Genomic DNA, 21,081 nt, shown 5'->3' with positions numbered 1-21,081 from the left:
ATAATATTAATTAACAAACAGTAAAATTTGACATCGTCCTTTTTATTTTAAAAAGCATGAAAACAGTACAAAGAGAGGAACGAGGAAATAAGTAATAAGGAGCAGTCTGACCATAGAAAATAATCTGACTCTATATTCTCTATCAGCTGTACAGTAAGTAGGACTAATGATTCTCTTAAGTAATGTAACTAGTTTTACTAAGTTATAGGACAGAAGCAAGTGAGAGCACATAACATTCAGAACACTTTAATACTGCTTAAAGGCAAAACATAATATACAGAGTAACCCCCTGAACCTAGTACAAAAATACGGTGCCCAGAAACTATATCTTTGTTCAAATATTTTTAAAAGGTAAAGGAATACAAATGGACAAACTCAGTGGCTAGTGACTGTGATTAAGGTTTTTATTAAACTATCATAGAAATGTATATTAAAACTATTTACAGTGCATTTCACACTACATTCTTTCAAAGACACATGCAGGTATCTGCCATGTGAATACATAGAGGGCTCAAATTCTAACTTCAGTTACATCTGTAAGGTACCTTGGGCATCAGCAGGAATAGCTGAATACAGCAAAGAGAAGGTGAGGCAGGTGTTACCAAGGGTTAGAGTTTGGTCCCTCTTTATAGGTAAAAAGGTGGATTTGACCCATTCTTTCACTTTCTATACAGCTCAATCCAACTCCCACGGAGGTAAATGGGAATCATATAATTGACTTCAAGTGGGCATTTGAGCATGCCTTAGGCCCTGGCATGACAAGCTCGTGCTGTGAGAATTAGTGGAAACTAGCTATTATATAGCATTGTCACATAAATACACGTTTACAAACAGTGGTACTTAGATACGAGTTTCTCTATGGAAACAAACTTGTTTATGTAAAAAATAAACTTTCCCATGCAATTTCCATTCATCTAGCAATGACAAAATATCTTGCTGTAACAATTTCCTGTATTTAGCACGTGTCACTAATTACCAGCCCAGATTCTGTGATGTTTCTCATTCCTGTGAAAGTCCAAACCAAAAAATCCAGTCCTCATTTTTTATCATACTCTGGCCAAAGTAATTTTTTTTTTTTTTATTCAAGCTCCAACGTTCAAACTTATCTTTCCAATTAGTGCAAGTCCCTGAAGAAGTAGAGCAGGGAACTGTGAAATAAAGCTGAAACCTCGTGGAATGTAAACTGCATGTGATTTGACATGAAGAACAAACTACAGTATCACAGAGACAAGACTCCAAACTAAAGAAATACTAAGTGTCTATAAAACCCTTAAAATGATGAATGTATTACAAGTGAGGCATTTTTTTCCATCTTCTCATGCATAACTGAAAGGGGCACTAACCAGATCCCTCGGGTAACATCCCCTAGTTTTAAGGGGCTAGATCTGACTCGTTGTAATCTTTCTGTACAATGGGTTGGAAAATGAGTTACCGAGTAATTTTGAAAAAAATCTTATATATGAATTAGATGGTGTTCGGATGGTCAGTTCATGCCACTGCCAGATAAAATGCATTGGGCTGGAGTTCAAAAGTTTATCTTTACATGCATGCTATTGTCAGAGGGTGATGCATAAAATCAGGCTTCACTCCTCTCTTCTGAAGAGAGATCAGCTGGTCATCAATGGAATAGATTATTCACTTTTATCACTAGTCCATTTGTACTTTTATTTTGTGAAGATATGAGAGTAATCTGCTCTTAACTTTAAACCGCTAATTAAAAATCAGTACCATCTCCAAAATCAATATTACATTATTTTCCCCTCCTTTCTTTTATTGTCCGAGATAATAGAAAACCTAGAAATTCTACAGCTAATACCGGACATGGGATTAACTTGTTGGAAAAGAAGTACTACCTACATCTTAAGAGCCTCACTGTTATTTTTAATTAGAAGAGGTAGGGTACTCATTCATTTTGTATGTGTTAATACGTACATCAAATAATTTTTTCAGAAGGGGAACAAACCCAGAAAGAACAGTGAACTTTAAGCATTAAATTGTGCTGTGGAGTGACTTTAAAGGAAAACACGCCAACGTCTGAGAACAAGTAGGATACTAACTTAGATGTCTTCATTGAGACAAGTATTAAAAATTAGTGGGACAAATTCTGTACCCAGAAACTTAAATATCAAATTTCACGATGCTTTAATGGACTTAAGACTCAACTGACAAAGTGATAAACTCCATTTCAGCTTGTTTCTTGAATAATCCACGCAGATTGCTTGAGCTAGACAATAGCTGGGGATACTATGTTTGAGACCGGACTAAAATTACTAGATACACAACTCATGATGAAAATAATGGCAGCTGCCTGGCTGTAATCCACTAACTGGGTTTTGAAAATGTTGAATTCTGAAGGTGACAAATTTCAGGCAGAAAATAGCCTGGCTTTTTTTTCACATTGTCACTTATCACCACTATGAAAGGAACGAGCAATTTCTGCTAACAGGTCACACAAAGCTATGACACAAAACCAGCACGCTCTGACTGTGCCTTCAGGCAGAATAAAACACTTACTTTATAAACAATTTGATCACTCTGAAATTTCATGAAGTACAGTAATCTACGCTTTTAAGGTTCTTAAGGGTTTGGTTTTATAGAATATATACAGATACGGGTGTATTATGACATTTAAATGGTTTATTTACTAGGAACTGTATTTCTATGTGTGTTCCAATCTTTGCAGTGGAAGAGATTCTGTGCGATAAATGTGTACGGATATGTAATTAAATATATGCTCATACTGTATAACTGTGTTCATTTTAAGTCAACCTTTGCAAAAATGCAATATCACGTCCATTTTTTTTGTCAAGGTATGAATCCAGCACTCCTTTGTAGTAGTTACAAATTTATGTCATAGTAAAGCTTTGCTGAGCACGCAATATAGCAAAGAAATACTGGGATCTTACGTAAATGATATGTCATTACACACTGTAATATCATCATAGTTGATTTGCTGTTTTGTCACCTTGAATTACTAGTCTCAACCATACTAGCAAGAATACACCTTTATATACATATACTTTATTCATATTTATATTAAATATGTATCTCATCAGTTAGTGTAATAATTATATTTCCATATCTCAAGCATTCAAGGAAAAGAATATACAAGGGCTACGCAAATCTTCAAGCAAAGTTTCCTATTTATCAAAAAATACCTAAAAACTTTTTTTGGGGGGGAAGGAGGTGTTGGCTGAGCAGGCTGCTGTAATTTTCTGCATAGCTACAACATACTACGTACGTATATTGTACTGTGTATGCATATAAATACACATGTGGAGCACTGCATAACAGTAGCCCTGGAATTCTTAATTATTGTTGAATTCCATACTTCTTTTGAAAATCTGGGGAAAAAAAAAAACGGGGTAAATACTTTTGCAGAAAAATGTTTTCAAATTCAGCTGCAGTAATATATTATTGGTAGTCATTAGAGAAGTTTGAGAGAGGATTTAATTAGTGAAAAATAATTTAGGTTAGCAGAAATGCTGCAGACTATCAGAATACCTTATTCTACATTTTAAAACAAATCAACTATGAAACTTAGTATCGTCAGACGTTTTGAAACATTTGCTTCATCTTTTGTTAGCTGCTGGTATAGCTTATCTAAATGCAGAGACTGATAAAAAGAGGTTGTTTTCACTGTCTCTCTCACCAGCTTTTACAAGGAGGGATTGATAGTCTCCTGGGAAGAAGAATTTATTGCAGTTTCCAACTAGAATTTTCTGGATTACTGTGATAGAAATAAATTCCCACACTTGAAAGTACAATCCCAAATGTATTACTTTTGCCTAATAATATTGCTGATTTTAACTGAAAAATCATTACTACAGATTAAAAAAACCCAATGTTTTCTGTCTCTGTGCAGCCAAAGTTACACCTGCTGCTGACCAATCTTAGGTTGCTGACACTGATCTCCTAATCCTGCCTACCCAAAGAGTAGTACTCTCTTTTTATTTCTCTTTTGGGGTTTATCTAATGGGTGTTTTTTCTTGAATTAGTTCCCCATTTAAAACAATTTTTGTTAGTCATCTTCATTTAAATAAAATACCAATGTTGCTTTTTTTACTAGTGCAAGTTATTTCATTTCGTACTTTTCTGAACGTTAATGTCTCATATACAAATGGCAAATCCCTGTAGCATTCTCGGCTATTCTTGCTTTCAGTATTCTTTTTTCCTATTCTTTTAAGACGTTGTGATTAGTCATTGTTAACAGTAACTAATGCTAAAAATTATTTTTAAAAGATGTTAACATAAAACTCTCTTCAAAGTGGTCATAGCCATTTCATAATAGCACTGGCCTAACGAATCAGTGATTGATAGTCACCAGAAGCGTGCCATTCCTGCATCGTTCTGACTCAGATTTTCATCTCTTGCTCTTGCAGTCACATTCTCCTCTACTCTTCCTGCCCGTGATTCAGTCTATTGGTTGTGATGATGTTAAATTCAACTGTCAAATGAAGTTAAAACCAGCATATAAAAATAATCCTGTTTAGTTTACATTTCTCTATGTGCTTTGTGCATCTTTCTATGGGAGTCATTCTTCCATGGCAGCCTGTCAGTTATGTTGTGACTTTTCATCAATCTTAAAGCAGTTTCCATTACTCATGGATAATTATGACACTTCTACCACAAAACTCATAAGACCCCCATTGTCTGGTACTTCACAGGGTTTTAAAAAATTTCTCCAAACGTAAGACATCTGCTAACACGTTCCTCTAATATTAAAACAACTACTGGGTGCACAGATTGTGGGGCTTTTTCACTTCAAAGCCCAGTTCTGTCTCCTGAATGAGGTTAGCATAGTATATGCTGGATTAGGCTCCCCAGAGTTAGTCCCAATCTTTCCTCCGAACCTCTGGGAAGAGAACAAGCAAGACCGCTCATTATTTTTATAACATAACAAACACAGCAAGACTGGAAGAGGAACAAAGGTGCGAAATGCAGTAGTCTTTAAGATACTGGCCACAACATGATCGCTAAACAACTATATACATCTATAAAGTAATAGGCTCTCGGGGACAGTCGAGTAACTGCACTCGTACCTTCTTGTGGAATAGAGTGGCAAAAACTACCATTGCAGATCTTTTTCCACCTCAGTCAGATGTAATAAAAGAAACATACTATCTTTATATAACCTTGGCATACACATGGTCATGCTATATGTTGAAATGTGGAAAAACAATACAGCAGTGGCAAAACATAAGCCAAATTCATACAGTGTTTAGCAAAATGCAGTACTCTCCTATTACTATGTCTTCTATGTGAACTTAAGCTTGTGGTTGTTAAATCAGCATCTCAGTTCCGTTTGGCTTGATTGCTTTCTCCATTAATCAGATTCTTCTCCTGTTGTTCAGCTAAGGACTGCCATTTCTGCCTATTTTTTCTACAGCCATCCAGTAAAGGGTAGCAGGCCTCTGACACATGCGTTAGGGCCTGAAATAAATTAAGAACATGTAAAACAGATTACATTTAACAACGAAATAAGCGTTCTTAAAGATGACCGCAAGAGAGGCCAGAACGATTGAAATATGAGATCTGTCTATAATTGAAATTGGACTTGTATTTTGGACTTCGAGGAAGGCTTCCTGCTGCACATCAAACACAAACACAATTACCTGGCGCTCGTGCTGATTAGACTGAGCGGCAGTGTCCGTACGGCACTTGATACAAAGGTGGAGAAGGAACCACAGACAATGTGCTGGATTACGCACCAGTGACCTGTCCAGTGTTCCTAGTAAAGTGCTCTGCTTGGACTTTGTTTGCATGCCAGCTCCTTTGAATGTACAGCAAGGTTGGACGTAAGGAGGACCTTGGAATGGTAATCAGACACAGAGCAGGTATAGTCAGCGTGACCATATTCACTGGTGGGGTGTCAACTGATTCAGAGGTGTTCTTCCAGAAATATTGGAATTCAAGACAGTTAATACATGACAGATAAATTACATTTGATACTGTTAGGAATAACTGTGACTGAGGTCAATCAAGCGTTTTTCATGATGTGGCTGTTTTACTATAGCAGAGTGAAGGAAAACTGGGTTCTGATATTTAAATATAGCATTGAAAAAATAAATAGAAGAACAATTCGTAAGCAGTTTGGGATGTTTTTCTTTCTTGATGGAAGTGATGAAAATGTATCCTCACACTATGACAGTCAGCCTTTACTTGCAAAAAGGCTTCTCTTGGCTTGTGGAATGAAGTCACGCTATTCAGAAGTGTAAAGTGGGAGTTTAATGGTTCAGACGGTGTGGGACAAGAAGGTACAGGAGAGCGTGTTTGAGCCCACTGATTCTGTAACTACTCTGACCGACTGCAAAGTACACAGAGAAGAATCCCGTCCCCTCTGCTGGTCACTATACAAAACATAAAATCAGTCAGAATTTCATACGGAATTCAGGTCTCATTCAAATAACATAAGGTAGCCATGGTCTAAATTCTCCTGTAAATTTAGATAGGGACCCTACTGAATTATCAGCTTGTATAAATCTTCATAGTTCCTTTTGGCTTTATAGGCAGCTTCCCTAGTTCCAGTAGACTTAATTGAATTATTCTTGATTTACACCACTGTAAGAAGAATGGGGCTGCCGATATCTCTTCAGTTTTCCTGTTTTATTTACCTGAATATATCTAAAAAACATTTAAAACTGCTAAATGGTACTTTTTCAATTAAAAATTAAGAGACTGAAATACATTTATCTTATTTTTTCAGATTTCTGAACTTAAGGGGAAGACTTGTAGATCATTCAGTTGAACTTCAGTGGTTACCTAGCTAACACAAGCCACAAAACTTTAGTTCATTGGGATCTGACCTACTCCGAATAACGTGGTAAGTCACATACTTGCAGTGCTGTATTGGAAACTCTTGTCTGTTTTCATTGTGTGTCAAATTCCTACTGACTGGATGAAAGCTAAGAAAGCAGTGAAAAGGCTGTCATTACAACCCCGTTTATCGCTTGCTTTTATAGCATTAGAACGTTGGAGAGTGAACCGTGTGCTGGTTTGTTTTCAAAGTAACATTGAACTTGTTTATATGTTTTACCATTTATTACTCATTGAAGAAAACAAAAATCTGTGTAAGCAGGTAATATCCCCTACTTGTACTCCAGTCAAAATAAACACACACTGGGTCAGCTCAGACCATATTTACCAGTACTATTCCGGGTTTTGTCACTTCCTTATAGGCTCCCCATCCTCTTTAGTGCTCTCTGCCCCTGCAGGTAAGTCACTCTCAATTATCTGTCAAGTTAGGACCCATGCTGGCATACTCTGTCTAAAGTCCCAGACACTGTCAGCCTGCTACGTGCTGTTCCTGTTCAGGTCAGACTTTGAGACAAAACAACAGGTAAGAGTGAGACACTGAAAGCTGTAAGAGGCAACATGTTCTGAACAAAAAGGTGCTGCTTAGACCCCCTCCTGTGGATGTAGCATCTCCTCCTTTCTTCCCCAGTTAAAGAGAAGGGAGAAGACTCCAAACATTTGTAGGTGCTTCTGGCTGCTAACCAGGAATGGCTTTGTATTCATTGTGGCATAACAAAGCTGCAGGTACAAAGCAGGGGCACAGCAGCTAAAAATTATTCACGCACCTCATTTCCTTGCGGGAACTACATAGGAGCTGGGTACAGTTTGGATTAGTGTCACTTGGTAATTGTTGGTGTAAGCTGCAGTGAATATTTCAAAGTAAATAATGGAAGATTTTCTGGTCTTTTCATAAATGGAAAGGTAAAGCCTTTCCCTAACAAGAAAAAGCTATAAAAGTTCAGTCTCTGGAGCTGTGGGCATTCAAACTTGCTCAGGTGTTCTGTTCAAAGAATTTTCTGTTTGTGTAGTCTGTGCATTTCCATGGATACTCAGCCTTCTTTCCATGGCCTACCTCCTATTAGAGACAAGTTTTCTGAGGTTTCCCAGCAAAGGCTGCCTTATTTTCCTGACAAACTCTTTCTCCAACACAGAAACATGTGAGTTTCAGGGGCAACAGCTAGTACCTCCCTCTCCTTCCTCCGTCCTTGTTTCCTTCCAACTGGTGGATGTGGATTCCTATTAGAAAAGTTTACTGTGAAAAATCTGTGAGGGACAAATTTGAGGAAGCACTTTGTTCCTCCCACTGGAATATTCTGAAGAGTTAGGCTATCTGTTCCTCACCTTTCTTTTTCTCACCTCAGTTCCTATAAAATACTTGCTACACTCCCAACGAACAGGCTTTCACTCTAGTGCTTTACTGGTTTAAAAAAAAACAGAAATCATTATGTTTTGTTTCACACTGTATCCGAGCAAGTATCTGGTTATACAGTTTGTGACCAGGATGAGAAACATTTCGGTGAATTCTCTCATACGCTGCTGTTGTGTGTGATGAAAGAGAAAGAAGAAAATGGGATGGGAGATGCTAAACTTGGGTAATTTTCCTGTATGTAGCATATCACTTTTTGCATGAAGAATTCTGATTTCTTTAAAACTCTTAAACAACACTTTTTATCAATACACTGTATGGACAGCCTTCTATTCCTAGATAGCAAAGCGTTATTTTTTTTGTGACTTTCCCTGGTGATCGTAGCAGCTCACTGGAGCTGCTGGAATCCGGAATATAACCCAAGGATCTAACACCAAGTACATAGAACACAGCAATTACCACTAGGTTTTAAACCAGCATACCATTAATGATAAATACGAAAATAATGATTTCTTCAACTGAATAGTGAACCATATATAATATATAACTGAAACCATCTTCTGTAACTAAGGGACTAGTTTTTTATTTTATTATTATTCTCATTTTAAATCTGCATCTTTTAGAGGCTACAGCGAGCAGTTCTTGTTTTAGATATTTGCAGTTCTTTCTTAGGCACCATACCTCATACAGCTGCAAGCACACAGCATCTATGAATCCAACCTGCATGCTGGGGATTTTATTTTTCTTCTCTCTGTTCATTAGATCCTGCAGGTAAGAAGTAAACAAGCCCTGTGTTTAAATGCATTAAATAAAAAAAAGAACGAAAAAACCAAAAAGACAGGCTGGAATTAAAAAGCAGCACCTTAAAAAGCACAGCAGGTCATCAGTACGCGTGTTACAATGCAGATAATTTGACTCCATGACTTGCTTTAGGAGATTGTCTCTGGACTGACAGAGCCCAAATAGCTAAATGAATAGACAAGCTCACTGCTTGTGGGTAGGTTGCAAATAGGTACCAATTTCGGAATGTATTTCTTAGAAAATTTAGTAATACTGATTTAGAGAAATAACGCTGTTGGTTCTTCTGGCTCAGAAATAATGACACACTGTCGGCGTTTGGGAACCGCAGAAGAAAACCGACTACTAGGAAGACAGGGAAGGAGTTGGTTCTATATTCTGGTCACTGGGAGAAACTGTGGCTTTGGAAAGGAATGTGAAGTGCTGTTGGTAGAAGCCATTTTGAAAAATGTGATTCTGCCACTTACTGTTGGTTCTATGTTGAGTTCCTTCCGCTCTTTATCTCCTTGATCAAAGAACTCAGTAGCTACAAGCTCAGCAATCTGTAAGAGATTTCACACATTGAGAGCTCTCAAAGTTTGCTTGCTGCCTACAAGCAAACCTGTTTCCTGTGTTTCCTATCTCTCCTTAGGACTTACCAAGTTGGGACCCCCCATAATGAGACTCTCCAGCTTAACAGATAGCTTTTAGAATTCTTGTTGAGCACATCTGTGCGCAAACAAAACAGCTGTGTGTGCTGATATTTATTCTGACAAAGCAAAGAATAAAATGGCACATAGGCATGTCACCACTGATAACAGTTGGAGTGATCAACACATAGAAAAAGTGTGTTGTATCAATTGACTAGCTTGTAGTGACACAGAAATGTTGGAAAGAACCAAGATTCCTGATTTACCTTCAGATTACTGCTAACATGGTGACACAGCTAAATGCAGAGATACTGCTACAAAGACTCACGAAAGTCTTCAACCCACATACAGCACCTTGAAAACTGCTCCCTAAGGCTCTGCGTTCCACCACTGCCTTTGCAATAAGGACTCGATGGAGGAAGCAGAAGCTGTTACGTGGAGTTTGTATTTAGCAAATCTTAAAATTAAGCGTATACCCGTTGCTGAACTGGCCATGGTTTGCTTATGGCTGATAAATCGCAAGCAGTCATCAGCATTGCTCTGTGGAAAAAACAGAAAGAAATCTACGAATTACTGTATTGCAAGATGTATGCAGCAATCAAGTCAACTGATTAGTAAAATAGAATATAACGTTTCAAGGAACATCAAGATCAGAAAAACAGGTGAAATTAAAGTCAAGTCATAAAGGTCTCCAAGGCTTGATGAAGTGGTAGACTTTCACCTGTGTGAAATGAGCACACAGAAATGAGCAAATCTGGACTGCCTCATCAAATGAACTGTTTCATTCCGTTTGCTACTGGACAGACAACAGATTTAATTATTTATGATATTATCAGTGACTGCCATCTTTATTCACAGTATGATGGCTAAGACTGAAATAGGAATAGACGTAGAACACGACTAAATTAGATTATTTTTTAAAGGCACTGAATTTGAAATATGGCATCCTTCCTTTCTGAGACAGCCTGTGTAAGCTTGCTTTTCTGTAGCTGTGCATTACAATACGCATCTTGATTCTTAATCATCTTTTTTCTTCACTGCCAGTAAGGAATCAGCGTCAAATCAAACTGACTGTCCTGAATCTTTAGTTAACTTACTGGTTTCAGCAATTCAATATTTGAGTATAAAGCATCAACAGCAAGAGGATATGCTGCCTAGACGGGAACCCTACAATCTTTAGGCAGAGCAGAAATGCGCATGTAACTCCGTGTGCAACTTAACGAAGTTTATCACACAGGTTGCAGACTTAGTAGTTCAGACCCAGGGAGTCATTCAGTGACCTATGCGCCAGTGCCAGTCTGTACAGCCCCGGAGCACACAGATCTGCGGGTTTTAATGAAGTTGGCAGCAACGTGGCATGGAAAATTGGGTACATCGTAATATTAACTGACTTCTTAATCATTCTGCTTTTACTTACAGAAATAGCTCCTTCTGTGTTGGATCTTCCCAATTAAATTGCTTCTTCCTTATAAGCTCAAAAAATTCTCCTCTCCTCCTTTAAAAGAAGTTAAACCAGAAGATTTTGTAGCATACTGACACAATCCAAACATCCAGCAATGACCATCCAGCCAAACTCGCCTCTGACTTACTTTATGTATAGTGCTAGGTCTGTGGCAAGAATGGCTTGTTTTATCATTTTCAGCGTGGCCTTGTATTCTTCGATGGAAAGGCTGCTGAGAATCTGGTTTCCCTTTACAAAAAAACAAAACCAGTGTTATCGGGAAAACGGGCACCACCACACCAGTTTGCCAAAATGTCCCTTAGATACTAAATCGTTATGAGTTGCTTGCTGAGATCTGATGTCATCCTTTTGCCCTGCTTCCCTTTGCAGATTCCCCAATTTAAAAATAAAAATTCCAGTCTTCTTGAGTAATGGCAGAAAGCCGCACAGCAACAGCATCATAATCAACTATTACAAAATGAAACTGAAAGCGGAACAACAGCAAAGCCTTTAAGTCCATTTCATTAATCAAAATTAATTTTGCCACTCACTGCATCATAGCATTTCTCCTTCCTCTTCCCCCTCTCCCTGAGGCAGAGGAACTATAATAGATTCCAGTACCTGCCTGTACACCTCACATAAAATATTTTCCTTTTTTGAAGCAACATAAGTAACAAGCTATTACATAGAAATATAAGATCAGCAGCCCACTGTTAACCAAAGCACTATGGAGCTGGTGAAATGGCAACTTGCCTCCACTTTTTTCCATATTTTCCTGTCTGAATAGGAAAGAATCATTACAATACAAAGGATGCCAGAAGTACCATACCTGTGGTATGAAATAAGCAGTGAAAATATACTGCTTTGAAATGATTGTGCATGCTGAATAACTGGTCTTAGAATCAGTTAATAATATCAAACAAGAAGAATGTAGTTTTATTTGCATATTTACTTAACTTAGGTTTGGCTTCACTTTGGAATGTCAACATCAGCAGTGTTTGGTTTGGTCTCATCAGGACTGCTTTGGGTACGTGGAGGGCCCGAATGTTTTTTAAAATGAGAGCAAGGACTCGGGTTTGTTTGGTGGTTCATAAGAGGTCATGAAAATGGCAACGAAGCTTTTTGTTTCCTTTGGTCCAAGGAAGCAGGTACTCAAAAGGGTATTAGCAAGGCTTCCCTTATCAGGCAACACTTGGAAAGTTTTGGTGGCATTCAGCAATGGAACTGTGATTTCAAAACTGATGCATTTGTTTTCTTTACCCAAAAAGGAATAAAGATCACTTAGGAATGTATAAGGGTGGGAATCTATCCAAAAGCTAAAAATAAAAAGTAAAATAGGGAATAGTTTCCTTCAGCATACACGAAAATATGGCACTCACTGGACTATTCAGGATCATAAGGCATTGATCAAAATGATGGTGCTCCATGATTGAGTGACAATACAGTTGAGCCAGTGGATGTTCACTTCTGAGGAGTAAAAAGACCCATCAGATGGAGAAAGCAAATTAAACGTTACTAACACAAAAATAACTTCTCTTTTAATGTCCTCTTCTCATCGTCAGTTTACCCCCACCCACCCGTGGTTGTTCTTAACCAGTTCCCTTCCCCCTTCTGTGTAACTGGCCAAACAAAATGAATACATTTGGAAGGATGCAATGGGGGGAGTACAGAGAAAAAAGACAATGCTGTTACTTTGTCAGAGCGCTGACAACTCTTAGTTTTCTGCCTTCTGTTACCTGTAGAGATCAGCTGCACACAAGCAGTGAGAATGTAATCCAAGGTTTTATAAAGACTGAAAGTTCTTGCATGAAAAGGAAAGGCAACAGGAAGGGTTCATTCACAAGCAAAATTTAATTGACAGTTTGGGGTTTTGTAACATTTTAAACACCTGCCAGACATATTTAGTCAGCTCAAGTACTAAGCTTGTAAGTAATAACGCAGACCTAATCGCAAGCCCGCTGATACCAATGGACAAATTCCTGTGACCTCAGTGGACTGTGGTGCAGGGCCCAAAAGGTTGATCAAGGAATTTCCCAGTGTTCCCAGTGTATTGGTACTTCAATTCATTACCACTCTCTTCATGACCAAAACTACAGCGGTAGTGTTACCTACCCACTGCCCATGGTAAAATCCAAAAGGGAAACAAGATATCGGTGGTACTACAGGCAGTAAAAACCAACATGAAACCAACTATGCAGATGCAGAATTTAAAGCTATCTTAATCTAGAAAATAGAATTTATTGTTTGAGTAGCTTTAGACAAAATACGGGAAGTCATCCTCTCTGAGGATTTCTGGTTTCCTCGTGTTCCTCATTGCATAATACAGTTCTTAGCTTTTGCTACTCTATTTTCATTTTCAACCCCTCGTCCTACGTTGCTTATGTCATCTCTTCAACTCAGTTGGGATTCTTTTGGAAGTCTGTTTTGCTGTTGATCCTGAATCTATCACTGTAATTATAATCTGACCTACAAATGTTTAATCATGTAAGAAATTCTTTTTTAGCGTATAGTTCCAGGGGACTTTTTCTATGGTTAAGGACCATTCGCATGAATTAGTTGTTGTAGGATTGGGTCCCTATGTAAGTGAGCGCACACAAACGCTCAAGTAAAAGTCATAAGAGGAGACTCCGGGGATTTAAGCACAAAAATGCGGAGAGAAAGATGGAAAGACAAACAAAAACGCGGAAAGGCAGATTAAAGGATGCAAGCCCCTGAGGATTATGGGCTGGCTGCCCAGCACCTCCTCTGAGACCACTGCAAAGAAGTATGGAGCAAATATGCCTGTGCGTTTCTGGAAGGAAGCAAATTGTAGGATGGTGCCAACGCATGCTGGGTGAAATTCCCATTGAGTTAAATGGGATGCATACTGTGTCCCCTAAAGCTCATCCTGACTGAAGAGAGAAATACGTGAGAAATATCTTCGGTTATCTTCCCAAGTACTGCACCAAACTGGAGCTCGCTCAGCGGTTACAGACCCTGGCTGTCTGGGAAGGCAGAAGTGCTGGCAATAAACTCAGGTCCTACTTCTGTAGTACACAGCATTTCTGTTAAACCACCGCGCCGGGGCAAAGGACACCGTTGCTTTCCGGACACAGTGGTTTGGTTATGCACTTTGCATGCTCTGTGCTTGCCTACCATACACGTGGGTTTGGAAGAAAAAGAAAATAAAACCCCTGCATATCTACCAAAAGACCTCTGAACAGTAAACATTTCCTGTGATTTCTGCTCCCAGAAACATTTTCAATTTTGAAACCCTGTTGCTTGAGAAAAGAATCATATACTAATTGTCTACTCTCCCTGCTTTCAAGGAAAAAAACAAAAGAGATCTGTTCCTGGAAAAAATAACTTTTCATTGAGATTTAAATACGGGATTTAAAAACAAAATTCGTGGAACTTTCTATTGAAAAAGAATTATTTAGCTGTAATCATCTCTGCTTTACAGCATGTGCGAATGTTAGATTTTGCTGTCTATGACACTTTCCCAGGACATTTTTGAGAGGAGATGACGCATCTCCAGATGTCTTCCAGGAAATTTATTTTTAAATAAATAAAGCAAAAAATAGCTAGCTGGTTCCAATCACTGCAAGGCTACAGTTACTGCTGGAATCCCCTATTAGGGAACTTAGGAAAAGGTTACTCTTTCAATTTTGCGGGGGTTTGGGGTTGTTTTTCGGTTTGGTTTGGTTTTTTTTTTTCCTTACAGATCAGTCTTAGTGTTATTCTGAACATGTATTCTGCCTCAGCTTACTTATTTTCTTCTTTTCAGTATTCTCTGCCTCAAACAAACTTTTCCTCCCCTAGTATCTTACTTGACACACAGTGAGAAGAGCAGACCACTTCTTCCAAAGGAAAGCAAAACTACTCTCCAGCTCTGCCATAAAAAGATACAAGTATACGTTTCTGGGTATCTTTTCCCCATCTCTGGTCAGATCAGGACACGTTGCCGTCTCACAGTAATCACATTATGCCATGTTTTAAGTCAAGCTATTTATTTAATCAAAGAATCATATACTGTTATTTGAAGGGAATACTAAATTCACTGAAAAACACATTTTGGGCAGACCTGGAACTATTAGTAAAGTCTAAAAAACCAAGTGTTTTTAGTTAAAATTTAAAATATGGAGAAGATTTTAGAAGAGTTCAGATGCTTCATTTTGGTAACTTCAAAACGAAATATTTTGTTTAGTAAAAATACTTTGTTTCAAGGTTTTAAAACATATTTTGACGTTTTGTGTCGTAAAGGTTTTTCTGTAATTCCAGAACTGATTGAAGAATAGGGATAACCTAAAATCAATGCAAAACAGTCTTCCATTTTGAATGTAATTTTAAATATGTATCTTATCCAAATCAACTTAGAATACTGGAATAACATGGCTAAATCCCGAGTAAAACAATCAGAGTCGAAAATGGTAGAGCCAGCCCTTTGTATGAGCTAGCTGCAGATCTCAGCTCTGCGCTGGCCCAGACTAGGCAGGGAAGAGCCGGCGGGGCAGGGAGCCATCTGAAGAGCTGCACGTTTCCTCCACGCTGTCCCTGAGAAGCTGGGACCTCGTGCTGTCACTGGGACATCTGGAACAGGAGCAGGAAGACGCTGCCCCTGCAGAGTCTACAAAGAGTTCACTCCATCTGCCCTTGTAGTTAGTCAAGAACTGAGGTGGTGCATCTTTGCTTTGGACTTTTGAATGTTTCTGCCTGTTCTCACACTTAGTGCTTTGTAAAAACCTTCTCCTTTCCACATCGTCAAATCAATTAGGTTGTACTTAATTTAGCTCTGTGATTTTGATATTCATTTGTTTTTGTTTAACTTCTCTCAGACGTACTTACCTTTGTATGTAAGAGTTGTTCACTCCCCTGTGATCCAAATCGTGGCTCAGAGCTGCTATCAGCAAAGCCAGGGTTTCTAAGTCAGTCAGTTTGCTCTATATGGAAAGAGTAATACAAGAAGTGAGTTAGCTTTGTGATGAGCGTTTATTTTGCATGGTGTGTTTTATATCTGCTGTCTTGTCTTCACCCACATAGCAGATAGAGTTCTGGCCCCAGGAGGACAAGGACATACAATGGCATGCTGAGAATAAGGCTTATCTCTCAAGTTGTGGTGCACAGCGATAATCATTCTCCAGGGGCGTCAATGCAGTTTTTGTAGGGACCATCCTCTAGCCCTACGTATACTGATGAGAAAACTGATACAGAAGAAGAGGAAGTAACTTGCATAATGGCACCTGTCAGAGAAGAGAGGGCATGAGGAATTTTTTTAAATTCTGTCCCCATGGCTTTTAGCTCAATTCCTCTATTAACTTAAGGGATTTAGGCTACATTCCCTAAGTGGGGATAAGAATTCATTATACAAATATCCTTGGAATAATCAAAAAAGGAAAAGTACCACGCTTTTCAGTGATCACTGGGCAAATAAATTAACAGACATTGAAAACCCACAGAAAACAAAATTAACCAATATCTGATTCACTATTAAAGAGTTTATTCTGGACCTCCAACAAAGATTAGCGGAGAGGTTACAAGTTTCTCTTTTGTGATTATTTCGTATCTTTAATAGTGTTCAATAGAATTGGATAGAAAATTATTTAAATCTGTCCAGTGAGAAAGAGAGTCTGGACAAAGCTACAGTATTGATGCAGCGTTTCGTAATGGGACAGGAATAGCAGGCACAACAGTCAGGACAGGTATCTGAAGAACAGCTGGTGACAGCACTGCCACTGTGGGGCTGTACCCTCTGTACAATCAAATCCAATTTTTCTTGAAGCAGTTACAGCTTGTGTAGATTTGCATTTGCTTTCTAGATAATGGAACTTGTCCTTAGTCTTGTCAAAAGACAAATCAGTTTGGAAATGACCGATTTTATGTTTCTCCTAACAAGATGTGCCCCGCAATCCTTGCGTTTCCCCTCAAACTAGAGAAAATTGAGAGACATGTTCAATGCTGTTCTGACTCCAGAATCTAGGACATGAAAATCAGAGTGGAATTAATCCAATGTAGTCAGAAAGAAAACAATTTATGGAAATTGCAGTGGAGACTGACAAGATTCCAAAAATAGCAAGCGAGCTATCAGGATCATCAGAGATTGCTAGACCGCACACCGAGCAGAACTAGCACGTCCATTTCAGTGTAGAAGGAATACAAAAGCCCTTGCCTTTGTCTCTTCCAGCACCTTTTGTCTTTTTCTTTTTTTTTAGCGAGACAAAGTTTGTAGAAGAAGGGAATGCCTTTTCGTTATTGGTATTGGGTTTTGGTCTACAAATAGGATTTATTTATTTTCTCGGAGGTGTTTACTGTAAAATAGTATAAACCAACTAATAACAATTGTCTGTAAGCAAACTGAAGAAACACATTAATTCAGGATGAACAGAAACGTTTTGTTTTCTTCAAGAATATAAAAACGAAACCTAAAAACATATTCTGGAAAAATCTTGAACCAATATTTCTTATTTTGGGGATCATCTAGCCCTTCAGTATTTGTAATAAAGAATGATTAGGCTGTTTTTTAAATTATTATCTGTCTTTTAAGTGGAAGGTTGAAACATTGTTCAAAAGCATTTAAATCCTTATTTCCAAAAACTGTTCTGTTGTTTGTCTAAAGCTGCACTCAACTCTGTGTCTGAACTTAAAAATTTTCCTGTTGAATATTATAAGAAAACATCCTGAAATAGGGTCAGTCCTTTTCTTCTCCACCTTTTTGACTTGCTTGTAGCATAGGCATTAACTTTAAAAAAGGACATAATCATATACATGCCTTAATTCAGATATTCCCATTGGGAACTTCCACCTGATCATTTCCAGAGGATTCAACTGAAACTGGGTACGTAACAACATGACAAGAATTTCACAAACCAAGCCCTTAAAGCCAGAAGTCTTCAGCAGAAATATTTTGATTTCACTAGCAATACCATGGAATGACAAACACCTTACTGACACGACAATGAGAATTACGCATCATTATAGAATTTGTTTAGCCAGAAGATTCTTAATGTAGAAACAACAAAATGTACCTGAATTTTACCAGATTTTAAAGCAGCAAACATGCACTGAGCTGTATTAAAGGCATGTCTCCAATTGTGATAAGCAACATTTTTCCGGTAGTTTTTCTTTACGCTTAAAATCCATCTGCAGAGAACCTTTAAGAAACAGCATCACATAGTTAATTGTAAATTTATGAGAAGCCTATTCTTTTTATGAAAACAAGTCTTCTGTAATCCCGCTTGAAAACTGTCTCTCCTACAGAAAAAAATCTCCTTTTAAGTCACTGCAGTTGAAATATAACAAACATACTTCTAACTGTGAACACAGATAAGAATATGCTTACAGCCACTAGTTCAGTCATTGAGTACTTAATACTTGTGGGTTTGGGCTTTTAGTACTAATGGCTAAATGTTAGTGTCCAAGGCACTGCCGTTAATTCAGGATCTGAGTTATGTTGAGCTAACCGGGAGAAAACCATCCTTGTTCCTAATGACGTATTTGATCCAGAAAAATTATTTTTTTAATTACAGAGTTCTCTTAAGAGCTGTTTTGATAATGAACGTGTGGCTTTTCCCTCATATCAGCTTGTCAAAAAACAAGCAGACTTGGACTTTGGAAAGACAGCGATTACTATATTGCTGGGTAGGTTTTTTTTATGCTTGAAGAGAGTATGTCCTGGATGTTTTACACAAGAGTATTGCAAGTTGTGGTTATACTTCACTTCTAACAAAGTCAAAGGCATGAAGGTCAGATAATAATTTGACGTGTACTAGAACAGGTGCCTTGGTTTAAATGGATATAGCATATTGCTCTGTGTTAAATGCTGGATGAGCAGCTAGGCCTTGGGTTGTTCAACAAAAGCTTTAGTGTTCCTAGTGAAAGACGTTGTACTGACAGACATGAAAATCCACTATCATTCACCCACGTAAACGATTCCACACCGACAAAAGCAGCAGTATTCGCTGCCTTTCCACTGCTAAAAAAGGAGCGCTAGACAACTGCCATTTTTCTTTAGCTCTAGTATGGAAAGTTTAAAGTGTAGCTTCAAAGCTGTCAGTGTTCTCTTACTTCTATTCAGATGTGTCTTCTTCAGATGTGTTCTCTTACTTCTGTTCAGAATTATGTGTCTGTTGTCCTGGCATTATTTTGGTTTTGCTAATTCATTACAATTGCCCCACCAGGAACTAGAAGCCCACTCATTACTGGGCTACCTGACTCCCTCTCTTCTGTTGGGACGTATCCCGTAAGGAAGTACAAGTTCTTGGCCTTACTACAAAGGTGAAACTAATTACTGGGATAATCAAGAGATCAGACTAAATAATACAATACTCCTTTCGGCCCTTAAACGCTACTGATCTAAATTGGTATTTAAACTGGTGATCTAGAAAATAAATACCTGTTTTCTTTTAGTAATTTGTTTGCTTATGAAGTATTTAGAAATTAAGGTTTTTACATACAGAGATTGTGTGTATTATCTGGACGAGGCCTAAGAGATTATGTGCTCTACCTCCAGGGCCAGGAGCAAAGACCCGTCTAGCTCGCCGCTGACAGATGCGTATCTACAACTAGATCTATTCGTAAAAACCTTCAGGGAAATTTCCATAGCCCACACAAATAATCTGTTTCAGTCTTTACTATCTCCATAACTATAAAGTTCCCCCTAATCTCTAATCTAATCGTTTGTAGGGGAAAGACTAAGCTAATTACTTTTACTACCTTATATGGACTTAGAGAACAATATTACTGTCCTCTTTATAACAGTCTTGCACTTACTGAAAACTTGCTATAATCTCCCTTCTCAATATTCTGTTTTCTGGAGAAAAGCAGCTTAATTCAGTCAAACTTTGCTCAGTCTTCTAAAGTGTTATTTTTTAAAATTAATTTGTATCTCTGTTTATCTCTTCAAATATGAGCTACAATATAATTACTCCACGGGCCTTACATACCAGTCTGTCAGTAAAGAATGAAATTTGCCCCTTTTTGCTACTATGGCACATTATTGACTTTTATACCATTTCTGATACTAGTAGTTGAGAAATGTTTTTCCTTTTACCACTAGCTGTTCTTTTGCTTACCATTTTTAATTTATGCATTTGACTGGTTTTGTTAGTCGTCGTATATTTATTCTTGCTGGGTTTGAAATGCTGCTATGCGTTTTCAAACTCATTTGAATTTTAACCAAGTCCTCTACTTCCACTCCCCAAGTTTTCTAAAAGCCCATTAACCAAATTATTAATCATTCAGTAGAACCGACCTGAGGACAAGCCCCTCTACTGCCCACTTTATATACCTTCCTAGTTTGCTAACTAGTCTTGAGTACAGATTCCCAATTAGATTTACTGCAGGCTTGTTTCACTGTTCTCCTGATTTTCTAATAACGACGTTGTCTCTTCATGTGAAGCAGCATTTGACAGCGTTCATACCTCATGTTTCATTTGGAAATTTTGCACCAGGTTGAGGTCTGTGAACATTCGAATTGTACACAGTGTTGTTTCAAAATCTGATAGCTCAAAATCACTGAAGTTGAAGTCAGTCAGGTTGAGAGATTGTGCCGATGGTACTACAGCAGCCTAGAGAAGAATAAAAGAACACAACTTAGTACTAGGAAAGAAAAAGCGTAACATAAACATCTGCTTTTTCAATAGAGAAGTAGTGAGATACTAAATTTTACCTTCACGTTATACGGAAACCCGATGATTGCTTCTCATTTATCTTTCCTTAGCCTTTCTTGTTTAACATTACCGTTTTTGCTTAGATTTAACACACGCTTTTCCATAGGTCAAGAGTACAAGGAAAGGATTACCCGGTCACTCTGTTATTTAAATCACCTAAGGCAAATTGTAACCAAGAGTATGTATGAACTTGGGAGACTGAGAAAATAAGGCAGTGGAGTTACATGTTTGTTTTTATGGACGTGCAGACATCAAAATCTGTCACTGTCGACATTTTTCTAAAAATGGTGAGGAAAGAGATGTCAGTAGGACAGAATTCCTAACAGAATCCGCATTCAGCGCTATGGTAGTCAGAATATGTCCACAGACAGAGCTTTCTCAGGGCTAGAAACCTGAAAAATTAGGGTT

At 38.1% G+C, this 21,081-nt stretch overlaps 1 protein-coding gene and 1 long non-coding RNA gene across 13 annotated transcripts in view; one reads left to right on the top strand and one right to left on the bottom strand.

Annotated features, from left to right (window-relative positions):
- LOC141743688 (uncharacterized) overlaps window positions 1–21,081 on the top strand; it is a 104,555-nt gene that overhangs the window by 12,696 nt on the left and 70,778 nt on the right. For all 4 annotated transcript variants that reach the window (XR_012587166.1, XR_012587163.1, XR_012587165.1 and 1 more), the window contains exon 3: window positions 6,707–6,823. This is a non-coding gene — a long non-coding RNA (uncharacterized LOC141743688). The remainder of the gene's footprint in view (window positions 1–6,706; window positions 6,824–21,081) is intronic.
- Window positions 29–21,081, bottom strand: part of PDE5A (phosphodiesterase 5A) — a 148,192-nt gene continuing 127,139 nt past the window's right edge. For 7 of the 9 annotated variants that reach the window (XM_074588470.1, XM_074588468.1, XM_074588469.1 and 4 more), the window contains 10 exons: window positions 20,425–20,571; window positions 18,031–18,156; window positions 15,854–15,948; window positions 12,409–12,496; window positions 11,178–11,278; window positions 11,006–11,083; window positions 10,065–10,128; window positions 9,427–9,501; window positions 8,843–8,926; window positions 29–5,433 (listed from right to left, as the gene is read on the bottom strand). In XM_074588470.1, coding sequence (XP_074444571.1) covers window positions 5,296–5,433; window positions 8,843–8,926; window positions 9,427–9,501; window positions 10,065–10,128; window positions 11,006–11,083; window positions 11,178–11,278; window positions 12,409–12,496; window positions 15,854–15,948; window positions 18,031–18,156; window positions 20,425–20,571 — 996 coding nt within the window. In that variant the 3' untranslated portion in view covers window positions 29–5,295. Of the gene's footprint in view, window positions 5,434–5,615; window positions 8,927–9,426; window positions 9,502–10,064; window positions 10,129–11,005; window positions 11,084–11,177; window positions 11,279–12,408; window positions 12,497–15,853; window positions 15,949–18,030; window positions 18,157–20,424; window positions 20,572–21,081 lie in introns of all 9 variants that reach the window. The other 2 variants (XR_012587161.1, XR_012587162.1) reach the window with 1 other exon arrangement.

Source organism: Larus michahellis, chromosome 5, assembly GCF_964199755.1.
Source record: "Larus michahellis chromosome 5, bLarMic1.1, whole genome shotgun sequence".
NCBI classification, from domain to species: Eukaryota; Metazoa; Chordata; class Aves; order Charadriiformes; family Laridae; genus Larus; species Larus michahellis.
This window is presented reverse-complemented; position numbering and strand designations above follow the sequence as displayed.